Genomic DNA, 25,570 nt, shown 5'->3' on the forward strand with positions numbered 1-25,570 from the left:
TCTAGTCTCCCTGGTGACTGGCTTCGAGCATATACTCCTGGAGTTTAAATTTCTTTGGTTATTCTTGTGCAAATGAAAACGACTATTTATGTCACTTATAGATCATTAGATAATTGAAGTCACCCTAACATGGCGGCGTTCGAATTTCCGGTTTCACCTCAATCGATAAAACGGATACCTCGAATCGGCCATTTGAAACATGGCAGTTCCATGTGATAACTAGTTGGAAAATTTTCCTTCTATTTTCTAAAATATAAGGCCGATTGTGTCTCTAATAAGTGTTTTTCTGAAATTTATTCACAATAGTGGGTGAACAATGAAGTTGAACGTGTCGTACCCCGCAACGGGATGTCAGAAACTGTTTGAGGTTGTGGACGAGCATAAGATACGTATCTTTTTCGATAAGCGTATGGGCCAAGAAGTTGAAGCCGATCTGTTGGGGGATGAATGGAAAGGCTATGTATTGAAAATCGCTGGTGGCAATGACAAACAGGGTTTTCCCATGAAACAGGGCGTTTTAACCAACGGAAGGGTACGCCTTTTGCTATCTAAAGGCCATTCATGTTATAGACCACGCCGTACTGGTGAACGTAAGAGAAAATCTGTTCGCGGATGCATCGTAGATGCAAATCTAAGTGTCTTGGCTTTGGTTATTGTACGTAAGGGTGAACAAGAAATTCCTGGTCTCACCGATACAACTATCCCTCGACGACTTGGTCCAAAAAGGGCCTCCCGCATCCGTAAGTTGTTCAATTTGAGCAAAGAAGATGACGTACGCCAGTATGTCGTGAAAAGACCTCTCCCTCAAAAGGAAGGCAAGAAATTGAGAACCAAGGCTCCTAAGATTCAGCGTCTTATTACACCAGTCGTTTTACAACGTAAACGTCATCGTTTGGCTCTTAAGAAGAGGCGTTGTCTGAGACGTAAAGAACAAGAAGATGCTTACGCTAAACTCCTCGCCCAACGTAAGAAGGAGTCCAAGGCACGCAGGGAGTTGATGAAGAGGCGCAGATCTGCTAGTATGCGTGACAGCAAGTCCAGCACCCAGAGCGGACAGAAATAATTTGTAGTATTTTTATATTTACAATATGTAAGCACAAGGTGAAAATAAAAATTGAAAAAATTAGATTTTTTATTTAATACGCCCTTAGATATCTATTATAATTATTTTTAGAGTGGTATACCTATAGTTTTTCAAAACATTTTCTGCTATGACAATTTTTTGCAAGTAATGAAATTTGAACTGAAAAATAACCTTATTCAGCCTAATTGGATTAATACATAGTGGATATGTAATCTTGCATACTGTGAAGGCTTGATAATCACATTCTCACATCCTGTAAGCAGTAATTGTGGACATATTTGATTAATAACGTGAGAAAATTTAGAATTTATTCATTCTGATTTTATTCAAAATGTATGTGATTAAAACGTTTATTTCTTTTATTCTTTATCGTGTAATATTTTCAATTGGAACTTTATTCACACTAAATTCATTAATGGTAATTTTATCGCTCGCAGGATTTGAGTAATCATATACAGGGTGTTCATGGCATAGATTAATTACGGAGCAGATAAAATAAGTAAAGCAAATTTTTTTTAAGTTTGTTTTGAAAACATTTTTTCCTGAGATAAGAATATTGATTTTTTTTTTTATTTAGAAAATTGAGATTTATAAAATATTTTTTTTGCTAAGCAACTGATAGATGCAAATAGGCGTTTTTGTACTTTTTTACAAATTTAAATTTTAATGTAATACTAATATATTTTTGTATTAATATCTAACGGTTGGTTATAAAAAAATATTAGCCCTTTTCAAGGTCAGATTTTATTTTATTTTCACGAATTTCGCTTGAATTTTTTCACAAACGAACGTACTCGGCGCCACTAGTTCAAGTTCAAACCACCATCTCCCTCCTAATTTCGACGCCACTGATTGTAAGTAGATTTGGTTCAGATTAATTAATTAATTATGAAGGTTATGAAGAAGGGTAGGAAATGTTATTTTATTAATATTAAAACAACGGATTTCGGTGAATTAAATAATATATATTATATAATTACAAAATAATGGAATATATTACTCTTTTACAGAAAACAATGGATATATTTGTGTATAAATACAAATAAAATAGACTTAGTTAACATCCGACTACATAAAGAAATAGCATTATTTCAGCCAATACATCGGCCCGACTAAAAATATATGGCAAGTAAAAACAATTATGGAATAAATTTAAAATGCATACGTACTTTTAATCAACACAGGTATAAAAACATGGAAATTTTAAAATACAGCGTAGCGAAAAAATTTAACGCATCCTGAAATTTCTGAAAAGTTTGACGTTCAATATTTTCTGACGTATTTATACGAATACGATGATTTTTTTTAGATTCTAGAGTGATTTGTGGGGATTATTAATATTGTATTGACTTTTTGTCTGGATTCAATTAGGCGTTATTTTGGAAATAAATTATTATAGAATTTTTGAAACACCTTGTGGAGCACACCGTCAACAAATACAAACAATAATCACACTGTCATGTAATCTGTTCTTAAAATGCTCGTTTTTGATTCACATTTAAAATTAAATTAAATTTAAAACTGCAAGATTCTGTTGCCTGAAAAATATTGTAAGTAAAAACTTAAGTTTTTTATGCATAGACGTCAGGCAATTATTCGAGCAAGAGCAGGAAGCACTGAATATTAGCCCTTTTGGTCTCGTCATGAAAGTTTAAATCAATTTAATTTTTTTCGTACACATTTCAAATAAAATTTCACACAGTTTAAAATAAATGTTTCCTTTAATAATAGAGATAAGGTGAATTTAAAAATCCCATTTTAAAAACAGATCAGGATACAGTGTGTGATTATTGTTTGGATTTGCTGATAATGTTGGTGTACTCCACAGGGTGTTATCAAAATCCCGGAAAACTTCGTTTTCAAAATAATACAAAATATTGATCAAAATTGAACCATGACTGAAAATTAGTACAATTTGCGCCGCATATCACTTCACAACAAAAAAAATGGGCACTTTGTGTACATTATTGGTATATCCTGAACTAGAATGTTTACAGGGTTGGTTAAATTACAAAAAATATCAATATCTTCATGCCGTTTCGGATTATGGAAAGAAATTGGAGATAAGTTGCATCGTTCCTGAAATAAGCTGAAAACTTGTCTTTTCTTCTTCCATAACTTTTTTATTATCGAGTTATAAAAATCGGTACGTACAAGGCCATATACTCTATCTGTTAAATTAAAATATCTTCTAGGCCTCCTAGATCCTTATGTTTTCATAAACCCAGGGGTGGCTTAAGGGCCGGGCGACTGCCCAGGGCACCAAATCAAAGGTGAAAATTAAAAATTCAAACATGAACAGTATCTATAGTGTAGGCTACACTGCAACAGAAACATCGTTACCACGAAGCGATTATTTTTCTCTAATTATTCTTTTGGTTTAAAGGGGCCAAATTACCTTCTCGCCCGGGAGAAAATTTTATCTAAAGCCGCCCCTGCATAAACCTTCAACTTTTTTATGGATGCCATATTGGATTTTTGCGTCAGTATATGAAGCATTAAATTTTGAGTTTAACGATGTATAACACTTGAGTGAATAGATTTTATTAAGGACCAATTTTATGATTTATTTGATTTAATCGTAGTGGCCATGAAAAAAACAAATGAAAATTTTGACGTTTCTGTTTAAAAGTAAACAAAGTATCATTTGCTGTAAATCTTCTAGTTCAAGGGATACCAACGGTGTAAACCTTAAAACTGACCACCCTGTATGTGTCAGAAAATATTGAAATTCAAACTTCTCAGAAATTTCAAGTAATGTGTTAATTTCTTTCGTCAGTGTTGTACATAATTCTAGGGTTACCAGACATCCTTTTCGCTTGGACATATCCTTTACAGGCTAATCCCTGGTATCCTGTATACAGGGTGTTGAGAAATTATGAGCATTAGATTCTACTCGTGAAAATAATGGTACAAGATTATCCAATTTCGAACGGGTGTCTCTTAAAATCTGCCTATGCATATCTTTCAGGTAATTGCAAGTTAGTGAATTTATTGTGCGTCAAGATCTGCTGTTTCTCGATCTGGGTCTTTTTATTCATCTAGATTAACGTCGAAAATGACCCTTTCATCTACCAAATCTTTTAGTTTAATATTTTTTATGTAATAGACTTATCCTAAATTTTTTGCTCGTTGAAACGTAATTTTTTTATTTTACAGCGTAATAAAAAATACAAAAGTCGATATTTAAAATTACACTAGAAAGGTAGGCAAGTCCATTGAAGCGGACTTGACTTTTTTCTCGAGCCTTCGGCCCCCGAGCACCGCTCTGTGGTGCATTCTCTGTAAGTAAATATTTAAATAATATATAACATTTTTCAAAAAAAAAAAAAGAAAAAATGGGACCCACTCACGATTAGAACCGCAGATCTTCGGCTTCGCAGTCGCAAGTTTTCAAAATGAGCTATGGCGATCTAACGCTGGGTGAAGCCTGCACAGGCTATTTGAATCCGTGGGTCTCCGCTAATGTAAACAGAAAATTGAAAATGTTCAAATCTAGTTTTAAAGCGAAAGTAGTGTCTGAAAAATCGGAACTGGTGCCTAACGGCAAAATAACGACCCGCTGTGGCCCGATCGGCCAGGAAAACGCTTCAACAGACAAAATTTATTTTGACGTCTTCACTGACCTTTGTCTGCATCTCTGTCTAAACAGAGACGCTAACAGACTTTCCTCCGTTCTAACGCACATATTCTATAAAATGGAATGAGTTTGGAACTCGAATTACTTTTTGTTATAAAGAAATTTGTAATTTGCCGCTTTTGAACGAGCTACAGAAGAATCTAGAGTGAATAAGTGTAAATCAATAGCATCTTAGCGGTTTAACACGTCACTTTTTAAATTTGCTGATCACGCGTCCGGATCTGGTAACCCTAACTGTTGGTCAATTAATTTATATAAATTATCAGTCGTTTATTTAAAAACAAAATTACTACGTTCGTTCAGTTCTCTAGGCGGAAATTTGCTCCTACATCTAAAATTACACAGTCTCCATTCATTTATTGGTGACGTGAAGATTTCCTAGGATCACTAAATCACGGTAACTTTGATAAATTTTTAAATTCTACAAACTTTTCATAGATATTAAAAGTTTTCGAATAACATGCTATAACTCTGAGTGTAAGGCCAGAACCTAGTCTTCATCTAAAAATGTTTTTTTGATCTTACATATATCGATTCATACCTAAATCTACTAATTAATGATTAATTAATTTATCGATGACTTTTCAAACACGTGTTTTTATCACTGGCAGTCAGTTAGTTCACAATAATGGGATAGTACGCCAATTAATTGAAAATATGTGCCCTGAAGAATATTAATCGTTGACTTAAAGTAAAGTTGTTGATAAAAAATATTGTATATATTGATTTAGGCCTAACAGGCACCATAAGAAACTGAATTGAGTAGACCGTTAGTGATAACGTTAAACGTTTGTCGGTGCTTCCATCCCGCAAATAATCGATTTCATCACGCTCGCTGCGGCCAGGGCCGCGTACGGCTGCCATTCCTTTCGTCTAGTGCCGTCCTTGTAATCCGACACTCCCCTGATGCAAATGAAGCTATCCTTGCAGTTGCCCAGGATCGATTCGATCACAGAGTCGAATTCGCAGTCGAAAGCGAGGGCGCCCACTTGAGCCGCGAACTGTTGCCGCAGACGGTCGTCTTTGACCACCATGCGGCCCGAGGCGATTGGAGATAGGTGGATCCTCGGACAGCCTTCTTGCCTAGAGCACAGAAAAATAATTAGTCTGCAGACAGTCGTGACCGAAAAATTTTGATAAAATGGAAATAAGAATTCTGCTGATAACTTTTGAAACAAATGGGCCAATGGAGACGAAGAGTGCTACGAAAATTACGCTCAGTAATAGTTCGGTAGTCAGAAATCGTAGAAAAATGTACAAGGCATTGTCAAAGATTCATACACTTACGAAATAAACACTGATGCAAGAAACATATACTTTGAACATGAAAGAAAAACACTGATTAATAACCTCAATATTCTGTTGGTGGTTTTTTTGTTTCTACTGTTCGCTTTAAAATTAGTTGTTTCTTAACTGTCATCCTTGCACATGACAGTCTCTTGTTTCAGTAGTAATCTATTGCAGCTATAATTGTAGCAATAGTGTGTTTTGGTAAAATGGTACATCATTTTTTATGTGCTCTACTAATGTGTAGACTATTAGCAGATTATGTCATGACTTCTCTGTCACAGTTTTATTCTCAGATGAGAGCGACTCAACAACAAAACAGTGTGGTGGTGACGGGTGATAGGAGTGAGAAATTGGCAAGATGCTCAGTATGTGCCTTATTTTCCTCTTCCTACGTCTGTGAAATGATCACAAATATTTTGTTTATTCTTTTCTAAACAGACAAGGTGCGAGGTGAGCCAAATGACTACTTCGTTACTCTACAATTGCATATGGAAATGTATTTGTATTTTAAAAAAAAGAAAAACTATTTTTTTTCCTATACTTTGTGCAAATACTTGTAGCCAGTTATATAATTAATAAATTTATGTGTTGCAAATTAAACGTAACTAAGCATAAATGAATCATTTACTGTGAATTCCCACCTAAAAAATCTTTTCTTTAAAATATGTTTAGGTGTTGCACTGGCTGTCTTCTTTTTCGGTAAACTGGCTGATTTCAAAGGCTTTCTTCTGATTTCCACTTTTTTCACGGTCCTTAGATTGAAATATACAAAATTCGATTAACGTACCTACATGTTTAATGGGTACTTAATCGTGATGGAAAATAAATGTATACAGGATGTATTACAATGCCTAGCCAAAGTCTAATAATATTACATTATAAATTAACAAAACGTTACCTAAATAATTATTAATAGGAACATGTGCATAAATTACACATTTATCTAGACAGAAAATTTGTTATATGTTGAAGATTACACAACTCCACAAAAAAAAATTCGAAAAAAGTGTGAGAACCCAGATTTGTCTTACTATACGTTTTTGGGGTTGCTGAATCCAAATCCGGGTCAGTTTTGCTCCATCACATCAAGATTTTTCATAACCTTACAAATTCTCGGGAAATCATTAATCCCCGGGTATTTTAATCCCAATAACCTCATAACCCGTAAGCCCACAACCTCGTGAACCCATAAATCCTATAACCCCATAACCTCAAAACTCGACTAACAACAGAGACACACATCTCTGATGCCGGAAAATCGCAGTAAGTGGGCTGTTGGTCAAAGTATCGTAAACCCCCATCATCTTATAACCCCTTTTTTATCGAAACTATACCTACATTTGGCCGAACGACGTGGATATGGTAGGATTTCCCTTCGGGGTGCCTGATTTTTGTGAGGTTTGCGGTACTTTGCTCATCAGCCCATTTACTGCGATTTTCTGGCATTAGAGATGCGTATCTCTGTTGCTGGTCGGGTTTTGAGGTTATGGGGTCATGAGTTATGGGGTTTATTGGGTCGTTGGATTCACGAGTTATGGGCTTATGGTGTTAAGGGGTTATGGGGTTATTGGGATTAAAATGCCCGGGGATTAATGATTTCCCGAGATATAGGGTTTTGGGGCTTAATTTTTAAGGTTATGAAAAATCCTGACGTGACGGAGCAAAACTGACCTCGGATTTGGATTCAGCAACCCCAAGTAACTCTAGTCTGGGTTCTCGCACTTTTTTCGAATTTTTTTTGTGGAGCTGTGTTATTAAAGGCAGAAATAGAGATATATACAGAAATTGTTCAAAATTAAAAATAAACAGTAATTTAAAATGTTTCTCTTTGTGCAAATTGTTTTAATTTCATTTTCGTCTGTCAGCTAAAAATATGCTACAATAATTAATTTTCATTACTACAAAATCGCAATGCATTGAACAATATTTAAAACGGCTCGATCAAAACAAGTTTAATTAACATTAGTTTATTACAACACAAAAAAACTCACCTTTTTATAGCATTGTCCTGAGGCGTGGGGTGTGCGACCTCGATCAAATCCCTTTCACCGATACTCATATACAACTTATCGGTGCTGCTACTAGGCGCCCTGAAGTCTGGTTCGTTTTGGCTACTCAGAATGTTTAAGCCGTCGTGGAGGTAGTTCAGCCACGGCGGGGTAGAGCTGGCGTCCTGATCCGCTGACGATTTCAGTTGCATTGCGATTTCTTGGAGATTAAAGTTGGAAGGACTGTATGGTTTTATTTCGTACTCGTAACCTTTGTCCGTCGCACGTGCGTTTCCGCAGTACAAGTAGATGCTCCTGTAATGACCGGATTAAATTTGGTTTGTTATCGAAATTCAGTCCACTTACTTGTTTTTCGTAGGACAAGAAACTACCACGTCGCCTAATCTTACGTGCCTGTTGTAGTCGGTGTAATGCGGTACACCACCACCTACACCGACCAAAAACACGTAGTCGACTTTTTGGAACGTGCCCAGCAGTCGAGTTGTTGTATTTCCCGCAGCCGTCATAGCCTCGCGGGTATGCCCAACTGTCGGCAGTTTGGTGCAGACGATTCTGTGGGCCCCTATGTTGCCCAAAGTGTACACGTTGGATTCACCTAGAATTATACGCATTATTAACTAAAGGGACGGTTAATAATTTAAAAAAATCTACACCAAAGGACATTTAAGGGTTAATATTGACACAGTGATTAGTTAGTCAAAAATGAGGAAAATACGTGTGTATTTATCCAGTGAAATGGGGTGTTCCCCGCCTTTTCGCATTGTCACTGTAAAATGAAATAATGCGGCAAAAAACTCGACCTCGTGTGTAAAATCATTATTTAGATAGCAATTTAAAAAATATTAAAGTTAAATTAATTTAAGGGACATCTATGTATTAATAGAAAGTTCAACTATATGATAGAGACAAAGACGAGTTACTTGAATAAGAAGTTTTCTGTAATAACATGTTCATAGTCTAGTATACTCCTTCCGATATCAATTGAAGTACCAAGAGATTGAAAGCATGTACCAGGTTGGGTCGCTGACGCAGCAACTCGGCATTGAAATATTTGAAAAACTTGTTTCCACATTTATTTAACCATACCCATATACAGGTCTGGTCGAACTAAACATGGAGGTGGTAGAAATGTATATGTCCAGTTGAAGAATGCGAGCACGGGCAAACGAAATGCAAACACAGCTGCATTGGGCCACTGGGCAATGAATCTCAGCTGTTGACAAGTGGCTGACAAATTGCCCAGCAGTGCAGTGCAGCAATGTGGAATTTGGTGTGATTCCCGCAATTTTAATTTATTATAGGTACCTTCTATTAATCATTGATATTACAATTCCGAAAGGGAGAAATACTATTATTACAACATGGCATTTTGGAGACCTTTTGAAATGGAACAAAATGAAATTTACCATCAATATAACAAAATTGTTTGAGGACATAAATAATTAAAATATGTTGTTGGCCAAATGAACATATAATAGAAATTTTCTACACATTATATACAAATTATTATAATTTTCTATCTTTAGCAGAAAACTATTTTAGGGACGCCTATGAAAGTCATTAAATTTTATTGCCAGGCGTTTTTTACATGTTTAACTGACTTCAGAAAGACTATACATCACAAGATTCACTTGAACAGAAATTTTTAAAGTCAATTAAAGAAATTGCTTGTATCGTACATATACAAAATTCACATGGTCCATCTGACTTTACATGAGAGCGACAAAGTAAAGAAATCCGTGCAAACCATCCTTGTCTATCGCACGGATTTCTACGACTTACTTTATCGCTCTCACGTAACGGCCGATGTACCATGGGGACTTTCCGAACCTGTATGTACTATCTCCAATGACAAAACACTATAAATATTTTTATTCAAAGGCCCCTTTGCCTATTGGTAGTATTATTCAGACAAAAAAAAACATCATTTAAATCAAAAGAATCACTCCAGTCCTTTTTTAAACACCCTTTTTAACATTAGCACAAGATTATTATTATTATTATTTTTGTACAAAGTATGCCTAATAGCGAGGTTCAGTTAAAACGATTTTTTTCTTCTTCAAATCAAATGAACCGAAAACTGATGTGAAATATCATGAAAAAAAATGAATGCAATAATGGTGGCAAGATGCTTAATTGTAATGAAAGTGCAATACAGTGTGTGTTAATATTTAATACATTTCTTCGTGGGCAATATTAAAAATCGATTTGTGAAAGATGCTGCTATTCAATAATCTAGGGTGAAGATATTTTTTATGCAGCATATTGTACACAGGCTTAAAAAAATTAGACATTTCGATAGTGATAAAGAAATATCCGTTTCACATTAAAATTTGGACAGATCGCGACAAAAATTAGGTCCACAATATTTAGGTGAAATATTGGTGAAAACAGAAAATAATGTCCCTGTGAGCATAGTTCTGAAATGGGGTACTAAAAATGGGACAAGTCAGAAGAGATGCACCTCCAATTTTACATCGATTTGCAAAATATTTGCACATTTGTCCACCTTTGAAAGTGCTAATATAAATCATACCACTATGTTAAAGATGAATGGTATTTTTGCAGATAAAAATGTGTCGACAAACGTGTTAACAACTCAAAAGGCAACAAATTAATTTTTTATTTACAACTCATTAGCTGGAAATCTGTAGAGTTTAGAAAATCGGCCAGTTTTTTAAGTACTGCGTCATATTACATATTCTTTTCAAACTATATGTCACAGTCATTCTGTCGAACTGTGTAAATATATACTGGGTGTTCCATTTCGAAGTTGATAGCACTAAATCAATATGACTTTAATCTATGCTAGTTAAATTTCAAATTTGTATCCCTGTGAATATTAGAATGGGATGATACGAAATTCATTCGACTTAACCAAAATTAATTTTAACGAATGATAAAATGACGCAGAGAAATATCGTCTCTTATTTAGTTCTCTATTCTAGTTATTCTGCCCATTTGTATAAAGCACCTGTCGTCCATGCATAATAGAAGCATATGTACAAATTACACAAAGAAAAGGTGATGAGGTGACCTGTGAATTGTATGTACAAATAAAACATTTGGTGACATCACAAAATGTGCACAATTCCCATTCTAAGTGATGAAGCTAACCCTCCTCTTAATCTTACCGAATCGTGGTCTCGTTTCTCCTGTCGGACTGGTTGGACCTATATTTTATATTTAGTTTAGTAATTAATCTGTGAATCCTCTATATTCTTTTCTACATGTTCTACTATTTACATGAATTCATTAACACGTTTTTATATAATAAATAACTTTCCGTTTACAGGTAATGAAGTTTTCTGGTATGCGATATGTCGAGAAAAATAATTATTCTTTAACGACAAATATTCAATAAAAAAGAATCGCTAATGTAGTTTCTTAAATTTCTACACCTTTGAATATCGCATATGAAACTGAAATATTTGCTGAAAGATTCAAACTACTTTTTTGTTTGTAAGACAAAGGTTTTACAGAAGATTAAGCATACATTATACACAGTACATGTGATACCCAAAACCTGAATACAATTGGAAAATGAATACATTTGCAAATTATGTTTTTAACAAACTCTTTCATACTGTTTTATTTAATGTCGTATCACATTGTAACCAATGGAAGGAATGATGGACGAATAATATGCTCAGTTCTTGATAGTTCCCAAAATTTAACAATCAAAAACTTGATTTTGGGTTTAAAATGCACGAGACCAGTTTGTTTTGAATCGTTGAAACAAGTCTATTTTTACTTTGAAGTAACTTTAGGCCCTAGCAACAAAAAAGTTTTTAAGTTTCTTAATAAGACAATTTATGAGAAAATGCAATTGAAACTATTTATTTTCTCATTAATTTGTGGACTTGAAGAATTAAAGGATTTTTGCATTTATTAATTTTCACAAAAAGAATGCACCATTTCCTAAATGTGCAGACGGATTTTTAAAAACATGGTTTTTAAATAATAACAGCATTTAATTACACTCACAGTATCTAGTAAACAGCAAAAACCACTTGTCAAATGCCAAACAATTTTTTTGGCAAGATTTAAAGTAAAAGTAATCTATCCTTGAAGAGCATTTGAGTTTTTGCACATTCCCGACATATACAAGCTGTTACAAATTTGCTTCTCACTAGAGGGATCTCGGAAATGGTAAGAGGTACGAAGTAGCTTAAATGGGGGCAATGTTACGTATTCAGGAGACCAACATTATGCCTCTAAAAAATCAAGGCTAACAAGATTAGTTTTCGAAATATACGCAACTTTACCCCCATTTAAGCTAGTTTGTATCTCTTACCATTTTCGAGATCCCTGTAGTGAGAAGCGAATTTGTAACAGCCTGTATATCACTTTTCTACATTTTTAAAGGACAATTTTTATTTCAAATGAAACAAAAACTTTTTATAAAATGAGAAACAGTTTCCATTGAGACACTAACTAATTGCTCACATAAATAAATAAATAAAAATACATTTTCTTGACAAGCCACATGACTGCCAATTATAAGCAACCAACATTGCACGATTGGTACTGTCAACTAAAAATCCTTAAATCTCCCCTTTTCTCATTAGTCGTAAATCACAGCTGGTGAAACAGAATGTTGTGAATTTAACTGAAAACGTCAATAAAATTACTGTTCCAAATAAAATTGCTGGTCACGTGGCTTGTAATCATTTATGAATGCTCTGTAGTTGGCTATAAAAATCAAGTATTGACCTAGCGTATTAGGTTTTTTGGCCTAGAAAGATTCTGTAGTTGCAAAATAGACTTAGAAAAAATAATTTCTAACAACCTTATTCAACTAACAATGATTACGTCAATTACAGATTATAAATTAGTTTCACCAGTTAAGTTAACTAATATCACTTTTTAGTTTCTCCGCCACCTTAAAAATTTGTCGTATCATTGTTGTTTGGAATATGCGAAAGAGAAAGAGGGGTAATAATATTCGACAAGTAATATTCAAATTTACTTACCGATCGTAGTGTACCGAACGAAAGTCTCTTTATTCTCGATCATAGCGTCCACAGCCAACTTTTCACAATATTGAGCGGTGATAATAGCAATACTCGGTTGCTTTGAGCTTACCATCGTTGGCATTTGTTTCACAATGGTTACTTGGTGGGAGTCTTGCTGCGATTGTTGCCTTGTAAAGGCTCCGTGGTCCATGGCTTTTACCAGCTGTCGGGACTGGAGGGCGGCAAGGCACTGAGCCACCTCTTCTTCGTCCCAACCATTTTCTCTAAAATTAAACAGAAAAATCGTGACATCCATACATGTAAATAAGTTTTGCTGTATTGTACAGGCTTTTACTTACTTGGCTACATCTTTAATTGTAATGGGGTTAGGATATGACGATTCTATTATTTCTAAAACTTTTTCAATCGTAAGCACCACTATGTTGCCCAGCGAATTCTCTTCTGTGGATACTAGAAAACAAAATGAAGAATGTAAGATACGTACGGCGATATTCACACGACATTCTAATTTTCTTTGATCTTTCATTTAGAAAACATGGTAAGGGCCAAAGTCTTAGGAAAATTTCAAACAATTTCACGTGTATGTTCACTTTGATCCCTTATCGGCCAGATGTAGCAAGCCTACAGAGCCTTTATTTCTATTCTTGTGTTCATCAAATTCAATAAAACAAATTATTAGTTCGTTGATATTTATTTTTAGAGGTCGCTCGAAAACATTTTAGGTACAAAACTTCTAAGTTAAAATAATTATGAGTGCCTTTAGAAATTAAAGTATCGATTTGAAATTTTCAGAATCGAGATTTTTTTCAACCTAGAAAATGAGAAAATAACGAGAAAATATATTAAAAAAAAATTCAATTTTTGACGATTATGGAAATTTTTAAAAATCTTGAGCGACCTTTTAAAAAAAATTTTTTGAGCTGATTTTTTTGAGGGGGCTCTTAAAACATGATAAACTAACATATTTTCACAAGACACGAAAAAAAATTAGTTTTTTTTGGTCCACCCTACTGTACATGCAAGTATGTATAAATATATGAACCGTTATTATTGAGAATCATTCATTTATTGGGACTTAATAGTTAGCTGCTTTGACTTTCCTGCATAGACTTAAATTATTATAAATTAACGGAAAAGTAAATAATTTTGGTACTAATTAAATTTTCAACTTACTTAAATGAGGTAAAAAAGTTATTAAGTGTTGGCATTTTAATTTTAGTTACATCCCAAATTTCAAGCATCAGCGTTAGCATCTTGGTTATCACAAGAGATAAACTGAAATATTTATAAAATGCAGAAGACATTTGAAGGCCTAATAAAATTCAGCAAAACTATAACAAAGATCCGACTAATATACGGAATTTGAGATACAGATATTTATACTGTCACTTCAAAGATCATTTCCGAAAAAATGTAATTCTTTCAAAGAACAATCTGAATTTATTAAATTGTTTTCAAATTAATCGCATTCGCTTTCACACAATCTTTATCAAATAAAAATAAAAATCTCGCTAAATCATAATGACATAAAGCCTAAGGTTACTTGATTATTTAACACCTAATACGACATATTGTGCAATTTCACAAAACAGAAAATAGGACTGCACTGGTTTGTTAGTTTGATTATTTTTGCGGTATAACACCCAAAAGCAACCCAAACCTGAGTGATACAAAGTGGGGGAACTGAGGTGGATATGACAGTAGCCAGGTGGCGCTATAAAAAATTTATGAAAGTCATTAACCACGAATCTATTTGGTACATAATTTTTCTGATTTATAAAACTTACGTGGCCTAGATGGGACCTCGACAGGTTCTTGCAGTTGCTTCAGTTCTACTTCTAACTTGATTATGCTTTGGTAGTTGTGCTGCATCAGTTTCATTATTTTTTTTATAAAACCGACGTAATCTGAAAAATATTTATTAAAGTTGGCGCGTATAATTTTCGGGGAGACATTAACGCAATTCAATAAAAAAAATCTAAAAAGATCTAAATTGGAATTTTTGTGTAATTTTAACCTAGGAACTCTGAGAATTCTATATTAATATTCCATTAACTGAGAAGTAACATTATGAAGAGGTGTTGAGATGTCTCTGACAATTATAGGGTGTGTTAAATAAGTAGGTCGACAACCTTTGCAGGACATTTCAAACCATATATTTTCCAAATTTTTTAGAAAATTGAATCCTACCTCTAGGAAATTCCTGAGGACTGACCAACTCTCGGAAAAAGTCCTGAGCGGTACCAGCCTGTTCTCCATCGACATCATCTTGGTCGGCCTTCGCAGGCCTAAACCAGAACCTTAAGGTACGAGATTCAGGCGTATGTTTACCTGTTTCCTTATTTACTAAAAATACTCTGAATTCTAAAGAGAGCTGTGCCGGAGCCGATTCGCCATTCGCTAAAATGTGAAAAACGTGAAGTAGGTAACTAATAACAGATAAATCGTTTACCTGTAGAAGCTTCTTTATTAATAATAATCCCTGTATGTTCCCCTCCGGCTACATGCATTTTATCGTCTGTTTTCACAATTTTCCTCCTTTCGATGATGAGGGTGGTGGAATTGGCAGTTTTACATTTCGGCGTCATGATGACTTGTTCAGATTCATTTGATTCAGTCATTTTGCTGCAACGAATAATTCTGGTTAGATATAAACAATGTACTAGGCAAAACAGGATCTATAAGTGAACAGTCTACGCTAATAATTGATCACAATTTAGCTTTACTTAAAAATAGCGATGGCTAGTGAAATTTAGAGTCACCATATTTCGTTAATGAAGCGTGGGAAACTGATTTTTAGGGAATGACTTATATGCACACTTTCATGAGGAAATAATTTGGTATGAAGTTTGGGAAATAAAGGATTTAAATAGTGTAGTCTTGCCTCAATTTTTTTTAACAATCAAATGTTAAATAGACATAAGCATTCTTAATTTTCACAAAATTCTCATTTTTCTTAAAGCTACGGCATTGTGAAACTTAAAACATGGAATACTAAAATTACGAAGAAAATTTAATTTTGTGACTATAAAAAATACCAAGAGACGATTTTAAGACTACCCTGTATAATTTCTAAAATTTTCCCCCTTAACACGTTGACTGCGAGATAATCTCAATGTACTTTGTCCGTGACTGCGATACATATCTTCGGGGATATGTAACAAAACTTCTTCTGTGTGCGGTACATATCCCTGGGGATATGTAATTTTTTTTACATTTGACCCTATAAAATTAAAAATAACACAATTATTGCTATAAACTTGCATGTATCTGTAACTATATATCCTAGGATACTAACGTTTTCATTCGCAAAGAGTTTTGAAAAGAAAATAATAGAAAAATCATTATTTCTAAAAACTACAAATTCTGCAACTTCCACAAGATACAGTAAAAATGTGATTATTGAGATTCGCATATTTTTTATAATGAGTACATACCCCCCGGGGTATGTACCGCAGTCAACGTGTTAAATCTAAATAAAAAATCAGGGCCATATGGACATTTGCCAAAATTTCTTTGAATATTTTAGGTAAAGGCTTTATGAATACTAATACGTACAAAATTTTGTAAATTAAAATGACCGTAAAAAAATACGTGATGAATTCCATCATATTCCAAAAAATGTGCATCGAATACTAATTTAATATCACTAAAATACAATACAATATACAAGCCTGAACAAATTTATAATAGATTTGTGGGTAGGTAATCCATTTTCTAAGAAAATGACTCACGGAAGGAATTAACACTGAGATAATATTTAACTTGTAAAATGCTAAAAATAATCTTAGATTAGAGAGATAAAAATGAATACTGATTGTGACATAATGTTCATATTTGGTAAAACATCCATTTAAAAAAATAAATGGCGCATCTAACGATAAAAATAAAAAATATGTTGTAATTTACAAATTATGTTTACATATTTGGTAACGGTAATCATCTAAAGTATATTAATAGATTTAAGAGAATGATTAGCTGCTTCGAATTGTTAATGTCCATCGTAAAATTAGAGATTAAATCTATACAATTTATTCATGAATAACTTTACAACGTTTCTTATAAATTAATTCACTGATTTATTCGTAAAAAGATATATCTACTACCAACTGTTTATTTGTTGGTTGTTCTAAACTTCATCAAGAACTTGACAAAAATAGAACAGGTTCTTAATTCGTGAAGAAATTATCTAATAAATTCATGAAGTTTTGATAACAGATTTGGTGCGTTACAGTTCTTCAATTTCTCCACGAAACTATTTGAAGAAATAATTTATGAATCGCAATGTAAAACAGCTAATAGCAAATGAATTTATTGCTCACGTAAAATGTTTACTAAAAATAACAACTTTGTGGAACCAAACAAGTAAACTATTTCTGATGGGATAAATAGATGAGAATCTTGTAAACTTAACATTATGTGAACCAAGAACATATTTTTACTCTATTATAAATTTATTAAGGTAATTCAAACAAATTCAAAACTTTTTCGTGTTAGCAATGTTCTTTTATACCAATAATTAGATATTACTTGAAACAACTATGTACTTATAAATAGCAGGAAAAATGAAATTGTGTTTCACATGTAAAACATTCTCTTCATATTGTGAATTTATCATTAACATAGATGATGATACTGATAGTGAAAGTGAATGAAATTAATACACTTTTATTACCTATTAATTATGATTATTTCTTATAATTAATATTTATTATGTATTTTCGTAATAATTATCTTTAAAACAATTTATTTTTTTATTATTACAGACGCGATATATTAAAAATTCAACTTTAACCATTCTCCTGAATCTATGAACGTACTTTACTTGTAGGCGACTTAAATTTAAAAGTAAAACATGATACACTGATATGATAAGGTAGAAGGCAGGCTGCAAGATGCCGTTATTGTTATGATTGATTATCAAGGTTGTTTTATTATACTCAATTTATTTAATTAATCCATTTGATGAGTCACCTCGAAAGTTTAAAGCAGTAGTTCTCAAATGTTTTTAGACACGTACTTTCGAAAATATATGAAAATTTTGGAAAAATTCTAAAATTTAAGTAAATTTCATTTAATTTGTCCAATCATCTGCAATCGGAAGAACTAACATTAGCTGAGATAAGTTTCAGTTAAGTACTAAAAAGTCGAATTTTTGAAGCTGTAAACGCCGTCTTTTAAAATTTCTGAGAACCCAATGCTTTCGTAATAAGATAGTAGAAGCAAAGTTTACAGAATAAATATTCTGTACACTTTGGTAGAAGTGCCTACTGTTTACTGTTTACCTTTTGACCACATTACTTTTTTATGCCTGCCTATGCCGATTGCTATCAAATTTATATGCTTTAATGCAAAATGTTGATATCTATAGAATTATTGTAAATTAAATAAATCTTTGACAGGACTCTTATTAAATACAGGGTGTTAAAGCATTCTGTACCATATTTCAGGATAGACAAAAAATAGGTAAGACTTTTCGTGTGTTGCTTTAACAAAATATACAAAGATACACCAAAAATCATAGTTACATTTTAAAAAAGGGGCTGACCTTCTCATATTTATAACAATTAAAATACTTTCTGAGATAGTAAATTTGAGGGCTTATATTTCGAAAATTATACACTTCCCGACAGAAGTTTATATAAACTTTTTTGCTTATTTTCGTCCGGGGAATGTTCCTTTAAAGTTTGTGCACTTCTCCTCGGGACACCCCGTATGTATTTCACATGGGCGCTAATGAGACGTAAAATATCACATAGTTTGTATGCCAGACTTAATCGTTACGTTCCCGCTTGCCATTCCTGATATAAAAAGCGTCGGTTCTGCAGATTCTGTTTTACAAATTAGCAAAGCATTACGCATTACATCGGGAGTTGAGAATGGTACGAGTAGGTCATACTTACACAAATGAGACATAAAATATGTCCCTAAAGTAGCCCAAAAAATCGCAGCTTCAGAGTGAACTAAAATTTACAAATGAAATTCTATAAAAATAAAGCTTCAACGTGTTATTTTAGACTAGACACTATTGTAGGTAGTAAAAATCTTGATAACATAGACACTATTTTTATTTTCACATATTCGGATAACAGATTTATTTTTTGGTTCACTATGTACAAATAAAACGTTACAAAACTATATAAGGGTTTTTTGGCGAGCCAAACCACATCAAACCCGGTTAGCTCGAGTTTGATTGTGTTAAGAGTTTGAGTTAACATTTGACAGAACTCGCAAAAATTCTTTTGGTTTGGATATCTAATCAATAATAAAATCGTAACCTATAATCTATGATAGTGCTCGTAGCTCAAGTTGTTTGATTATTTCTTATATACTATAATTGTTATTCCTAATCTGAAATGCACATCCATGAAATAACGTTAATGTATAGATGGTTATTAAATCAAAATGGGTTTACCTTTTCACAAATATCTATTCCCACGTAAATGTATCGTCAAAAAGGAAGTTAATAAAGATCTATACAGTACAATATAGAATATGCATATCTACGATTAAAGTTATTTGGATCCTCGATTACTATTTTTTTATTATCAATTTTAAATATTTACTTTGTATTTTTTGCAAAGTTAATCCATTATCAATTTTTTTTATTTACAACTTATACCTATCCAAACCTCTAAAAAAACGAAGTAGTGACTAGGTACGATGGTACGAAACAGAAAATAAATAAACAAAGATAGAAATATTAACTTAATATCCAAACCAACCCACAAGTCCGGTTTGATGGTTAGGCAAACTCTGCCAAACCGGGTTAACTACATTTCTCGCCAAAACGTCAAACCTCAACAAACTATAGTTAACCGGGTTAGCGGTTTCCTCGCCAAAAAACCCTTTATTTAAGTCTATTTTACAGTTAAGGGTCAAGTATAGAATGACCTTGAGAAGATTTGAGTCAAGGTATACTTCCGAGGTTTAATTATTTAATAACAGTCTTGTGTTAGTTGCTAGAGAGTGAAAGACCTAGATTGTATATAAAAAATTAGAAAGGACGTTGATCATTAGGTAGGTAGGTATATCAATATAGGTATATTTAGTGTAGCCAATATTCTGTTAAAATTATAAATTGAATGAAAATTGGTAGCCCACTTGATGACAGATAATTAAAAATATAGTGCAAATAACGAGCGTTCAAATAAAAACGTGGTCGAGGTTGGCTCTGACACATTGGACGTAGGGAGTAGCTTATAGCGACCAACTTAACCTCATTCCTCAACGAGCTGTATAGCAGCTGTCAGTTTCAATAACGTTAATGACTATATAACTTTATTTTAAAGAATAATCGTGATAACAATAACAAACAATTGAAGGAGCTGCTGAAAGTGTCCCCCTCCTTGTTCCAAGCAATTTTCACACCTGTTCCTCAAAGAATTAAAGACATTTTCTAAGATGCGTCCATTTCTAAAGTAGGACTCTATGATAAACACTTTTTGTTCTTGAGAAAACACCATTTTAAACGCTTTTTAAAACGAAAATATTCAAATTGATAGCGGCGATATAGCGAAATCACAGATGACGTTTAAGTTCATTTGCTATACGCNTCATTTCTCAACGAGCTGTATAGCAGCTGTCAGTTTCAATAACGTTAATGACTATATAACTTTATTTTAAAGAAAAATCGTGATAACAATAACAAACAATTAAAGGAGCTGCGGAAAGTGTCCCCCTCCTTGTTATAACAATAAATTAAAGCAGCTGCTGAAAGTGTCCCCTTCCTTGTTCCAAGCACTTTTCACACCTGTTCCTCAAAGAATTAAAGACATTTTCTGAGATGCTCGGGGTATTGTTAATTTCACGAATCTTGTCTATAAGTCGAGTCTGCAGATGGTTTAAATCAGGAATAGGCAGTTCAAAAATAGTGTTTTTAAGGTAAGGCCACAAAAAGAAATCACACGGCGTAATATCACATTATTAAAAAGTATGTTAAGGAGACATTTTTAGCATTTTTGGGTAAAAAATACCTTTAGGACTTTAAAAAGCGTATAGCTTTGAAGAAATTCGCCACTGTAACTTTGGCACCATCGAGAGCATCATATTCTAGATCTAGACATGCCCAGTGTGTATATTTTCCTACACGATTTTATATAATATTTATGTTAAACGTTTGAATTTGCAACTATATTTAACTACACAAATATTTACAATGTACCTTGACAAAATTAATAAAAATATTTCAAATTGCCAAAAAGTGTTTATTAAAGTGTACTTAATTCACTGTTGTTAAAAAAATAAATATCAAATATTTATTCCACCGTTAAGCGCGAAATAATTTCTAAGTTTTGACTATTTTTCAAAAAATCAGCGGAAAAGTGGGTATATATTTATTTAAAAAATATGTATTGTTAAATAATTTATTTGATCTAACTATAACTTAATAGTAAATCTGGTTCCTAAAAGAAAATATAATTAATATGAATACCTAAGGGGTTGTAGAAAACCCATTTGGTTATTTCATTAACATCTTTCAGTTCAAATTATAGCTTATACTTTTTTTTCGATGAAAATGGAATATGATTTATTCTAAACTGTTTCCATTCAAGCCCAATAAAAATCCAAAAATCAACTGTTTTTTAGCAACAGAAACATCGTTTCGATCGAGCGAAATACAATGTTTCAGTTTACTACGACTAAAAGTAAACAATTGATAAAATGTAACAAAAGCCAGGTACATGTTTTTCAATCGCACGCTTGATTACGCCCAATTATTTATATTTATAGGTATCATTTCACTGTGTAATTGAATATCCTGGCATGCGATGCCAGAAAGTAGAGCATGATGTGTTTTGTATACGTCAGTGGGTATAAATTAACAATTTGTATACGCAATATGTTTAAAAGTTTGAAATTTCTAATAAAAGTCAACAAAACGAGGCCGTAAGTAGCTGTGAATGTGAAGGTTGATTGTTTAGAGGAGACTGCATTGTGACGTAACGATGCTTCTGTTTAGATTGTCCATTGAAACTAGTATTTAATGGTACGTTTAGATGCGATATACCAAACAAGTTGAAAGTACAAAATAAAATGTTAATCGTTTTTTAACAATGTTTCTGAAGGAATGCTTTATTTCTCGAATAGACGAGCAAACAGCAGTATAAAAGTCCCTCAAGCGTGATTTTCGAGAAAACCGGATTTTAGTTTCGATATCTTGGTTCATTTAAGAGATACAGGTCGTTTTCTGTAATGTCCGATAATTGTTACACATAAAATCTGATATGTCAGTCGCGCAATACAGGAAAAGTTCTTTTTTTCGGAATTAATGTTTCTATTAAGTTTAATTTTTATACTATATAACTCCTGACTCCTGTTATCCTGTAAAGAATAATTACCCCACAAAATTTAGCAGAAAACATAGTAGCTACGATAACTGTTATACTGGGTGATTCAAACAACATTGTCACCCCTATCCTGAATCTGATTTTGCATTAGTGCTAGTGATATATTGGGCATGAGTCAAATAAGCGAAAAATGGAAAAAATTGAATAATTTTTCAATCGCATTTTTAACAAGAAGCAGCCACACTTTTCGAAAATTAGATGAGACACTCCGGATTTTGCTTGTTTCAGTGACATCGTGCATGAAATTAAATGCAGTTGCAGACTTCAAAAGAGAAATCAAATTAATAATTCGCTACGTACTGTGAATAAGTGTCACAATCTACGTAACAAAAAGTAAAAAGTAGACAGTTAAAAAGCAAAACTTATCGCTTTCATACTATTTGCTTCATTTAAAAATGTATTTACCATATCCATTCCAAAATAAGTAAGACATTGTACACCAAGAGAGTAAAGTGCAGCTTTTAATGTAAAGGGTAAAGTTTATCACCCAAGAAATTAAAAAGCACTATGTTATATTTTTTACATTGCATAGGCAAATACAGTGTTGTCGTACATTGTGGCGATTTGTCGCAGAAATACATAATACATAATAAATACGAAAAAAAAGTACTTTGCTGTATTATCGTGGAAATGATCGGAAAAACGTTATAAGCGAAAAACGTGAATTTACGTAAAAATTGTACAATTAACCACGCTGTAAACAATCTCCCCCCCCCCCATTTTTATGACTGTGGAAACTAATATGTTATTGTACATAATATTTAGCATCTATAGTGGTAAATTCAGCTTGCCCAAACAAAAAGTCGCGAAATGGTCATTACACAGCTTATTTTCCTGACCTATTAGGAAATAAGGAATAGTTTTCGAGAAATTGTGTACATTATATTTTTCTTGCCTGTTTACTGCGTCAAGTAAAAACAAATTTGATTTACGCGTTTTTACAATTCGTTAAAAAATAAAAACAAGTATTTAACAACAAAAAATCTTATAAAGGATGATTTATTACAAATACTGAAATTGGAATTTTAACTAAAAATAAGTTGGATGAAATTTTCGACATGGTTCGGGTGCAAGAGACTTAATTAAGAAGCTCGACATTGCTGGTTTGTTGTCGGTTCTATATTTGTGTGGTCTATATATTGTGGAGCGGACAGAAGGTATTCATTTCGGTAACTCAAGACGAACTAATGCAACTATATACATAAAACGTTGATTGGAAATTTTTTTATTCAGCGACAAAGAGCAAGAAAAAAGTTTTTGATTTTTTTCTGAAGAAGAAAACGATATGTCAGCCACCCAAGCTATGAAAAAAATATACATATATAGTTATTATATTTTCTCCTTATAGCTTAATTAAACTAACAATACTAGCAAAACAGAAAAATGTGAAATTTTTAAACAAATTAATAGCGATTTAAAAACATTATGCAAATAAATACCTACCTATTTATTTTCAATAGAAAACAACCATATAAGAATTAGGTAAAATCGTTTTAATTATTTTTGGAAAGACAAATTCTATAGTGTAGACACGTAAACATTACACACCTGTTTTATTGTCGACGATGCGTAATAAAAGTCTCAGTGTTACAAAAATGTGTTGATGCAAACTGTATGCATATAATTTCTTTCTTTGTACTCTCACCCTGTCAATTAAATAGGTGTTGTAGTCGAGAAAAATTTATGAAGACAACTTGTTTTTTTTTTCATTGCCAAGGTTTTAAATAAATATCCTACTTAATATTTTAACAGGTATTGGGAATTGAGACTTTAACTATACAATAAATATGTTATGTAGGTTCATTGATAAAGACGACTACTTAGGTACTTTCCATTAAAGAAATTGATAATAACACAGTTCCAACAGCTCATTATAAAAAAATTGGAAATTAAAAATAAAAACCGATTTTCCCAAAATAATTTCTCATTTTGTGTGTATGTATGGATATTCATTTTCATATTATTAAAACAAGACCATCTTGTTTAAAAGTTATCTTAACTCACTGTTAAAGGGGTCATGCATGCTCTTGTTTCCTTCAAAAGTATTTTTATACATAACAGCCCTTATTTATATTCAGGCAAAGTACTATAAATAGCAAAAACATAGGCCTAAAAGCTTGAAAAGCATGGTACAGCAAAGCACAAATTTATTGACTAAATAATACGAAAAATATAGAATAAAACTATCTACATATATAGATACTAGTATGGTCAATAAGAAAATGTCAATAGCTGTGAAAGATTATAAATGCAATCATAACTTCTATAGCAACTATTGTTAGATATAGTACCTATGCATAAAAAATTAAATACAAAAATTGGCACAGGTAGATATTTCTTAAAAATAAAAAAGGGGTGTGTACCCTCTACCAATCTACTCTACAAAATAAATTTGTTCAGAAAGGGAAAAATACAAAATGTTGGTATTTAAGAATTAGGGACATTTTACGTATCACTGTACCTACATTTATTTTTCATTTTTGTGGACAGATCTGATTAAGTCGACCTAATAAGACGTTAAATCCAATTAGAATAATTAATGGTTTAATTTCTACAAAATTTATGGGTAGTATACTGTGTAATATCTATTCAACACCAATACATCAGAAAATTAAATCTAGAACTTACATTAATTAAATAGCAGAGTAGTCACTTTCACAATATGCTTATTTATCGTAAAATAAAACACGATCGTACATAAAATAAGAAATACAATACACACTACCATCAACACAATACACTATACAAGGAACGACTGAGTTATTTTCTGATTAATCTGATTTGTTTTCATGTTCTGCAGTTCTGCTTCTGCTGCTGTTCCGTTTTCGAGCAGGCTTCAAATTTCTGTCATCTGCTTAAAATTATCAGTGACGGAATCAATCGGAATTATGGAAGTAGAGGGAAAGCAGGACAGGCGACGCGACCGTATGCATTGATGTTATTTATGGTTATAGACATTATGATTCATACAAAAAGACAAAAGTTGTAAACCGAGAAGAATACCTATGACTAATCCTTAATTGTGACTGATAAAATATGTAGGCACGTTACTTACAACCCAAGTAGAGGATATGTACATATAGCTGATTTTTTTTAAGAGAATGAACTTTCAAAACCAAATATATTCAAGTTAAGTATATTTTTTCAAAAACAATCTAAAGGATATATATTTTTATTTAATTAGCAGAATTATTTAAAATTATGTCATAAAAAAATTC

General features: G+C 32.6%; 2 protein-coding genes across 3 annotated transcripts; one reads left to right on the plus strand and one right to left on the minus strand.

The window, feature by feature from the left end:
- The first annotated feature begins 178 nt into the window (after positions 1-178).
- Positions 179-1,126, plus strand: LOC108915916 (40S ribosomal protein S6). The gene has a single exon (XM_018722102.1). It carries the CDS (start codon positions 317-319, stop codon positions 1,061-1,063), a length of 747 nt encoding a protein of 248 aa, XP_018577618.1. The 5' UTR covers positions 179-316; the 3' UTR covers positions 1,064-1,126.
- Positions 1,127-2,060: 934 nt separating this feature from the next.
- Positions 2,061-25,463, minus strand: LOC108912223. 2 transcript variants are annotated; one of them, XM_018717441.1, is made up of 10 exons: positions 24,981-25,463; positions 15,455-15,627; positions 15,193-15,402; positions 14,790-14,909; positions 13,341-13,452; positions 13,000-13,265; positions 11,158-11,196; positions 8,369-8,618; positions 8,006-8,317; positions 2,061-5,807 (listed from the first exon to the last, which is right to left on the minus strand). In XM_018717441.1, the coding sequence occupies exons 2-10, from the start codon at positions 15,621-15,623 to the stop codon at positions 5,507-5,509; spliced, it is 1,779 nt and encodes a 592-aa protein (XP_018572957.1). In that variant the 5' UTR covers positions 15,624-15,627; positions 24,981-25,463; the 3' UTR covers positions 2,061-5,506. The 2 variants fall into 2 exon arrangements, with proteins under 2 accessions (XP_018572957.1, XP_018573019.1); XM_018717503.1 differs by lacking the exon at positions 11,158-11,196.
- Positions 25,464-25,570: the final 107 nt, after the last annotated feature.

The sequence above is a fragment of the Anoplophora glabripennis genome, unplaced genomic scaffold, assembly GCF_000390285.2.
Source record: "Anoplophora glabripennis isolate ALB-LARVAE unplaced genomic scaffold, Agla_2.0 scaffold1, whole genome shotgun sequence".
In the NCBI taxonomy this organism is placed as follows: Eukaryota; Metazoa; Arthropoda; class Insecta; order Coleoptera; family Cerambycidae; genus Anoplophora; species Anoplophora glabripennis.

Coding starts and splice junctions, on each gene's coding strand:
- LOC108915916 (XM_018722102.1), top strand. CDS start 317: ATGAAGTTGAACGTGTCGTACCCCGCAACGGGATGTCAGAAACTGTTT.
- LOC108912223 (XM_018717441.1), bottom strand. CDS start 15,623: ATGACTGAATCAAATGAATCTGAACAAGTCATCATGACGCCGAAATGT. Junction 15,403..15,454: donor TAATAAAGAAGCTTCTACAG/GTAAACGATTTA, acceptor TTCACATTTTAG/CGAATGGCGAATCGGCTCCG. Junction 13,453..14,789: donor CGAGGTCCCATCTAGGCCAC/GTAAGTTTTATA, acceptor TTTGTTTTCTAG/TATCCACAGAAGAGAATTCG.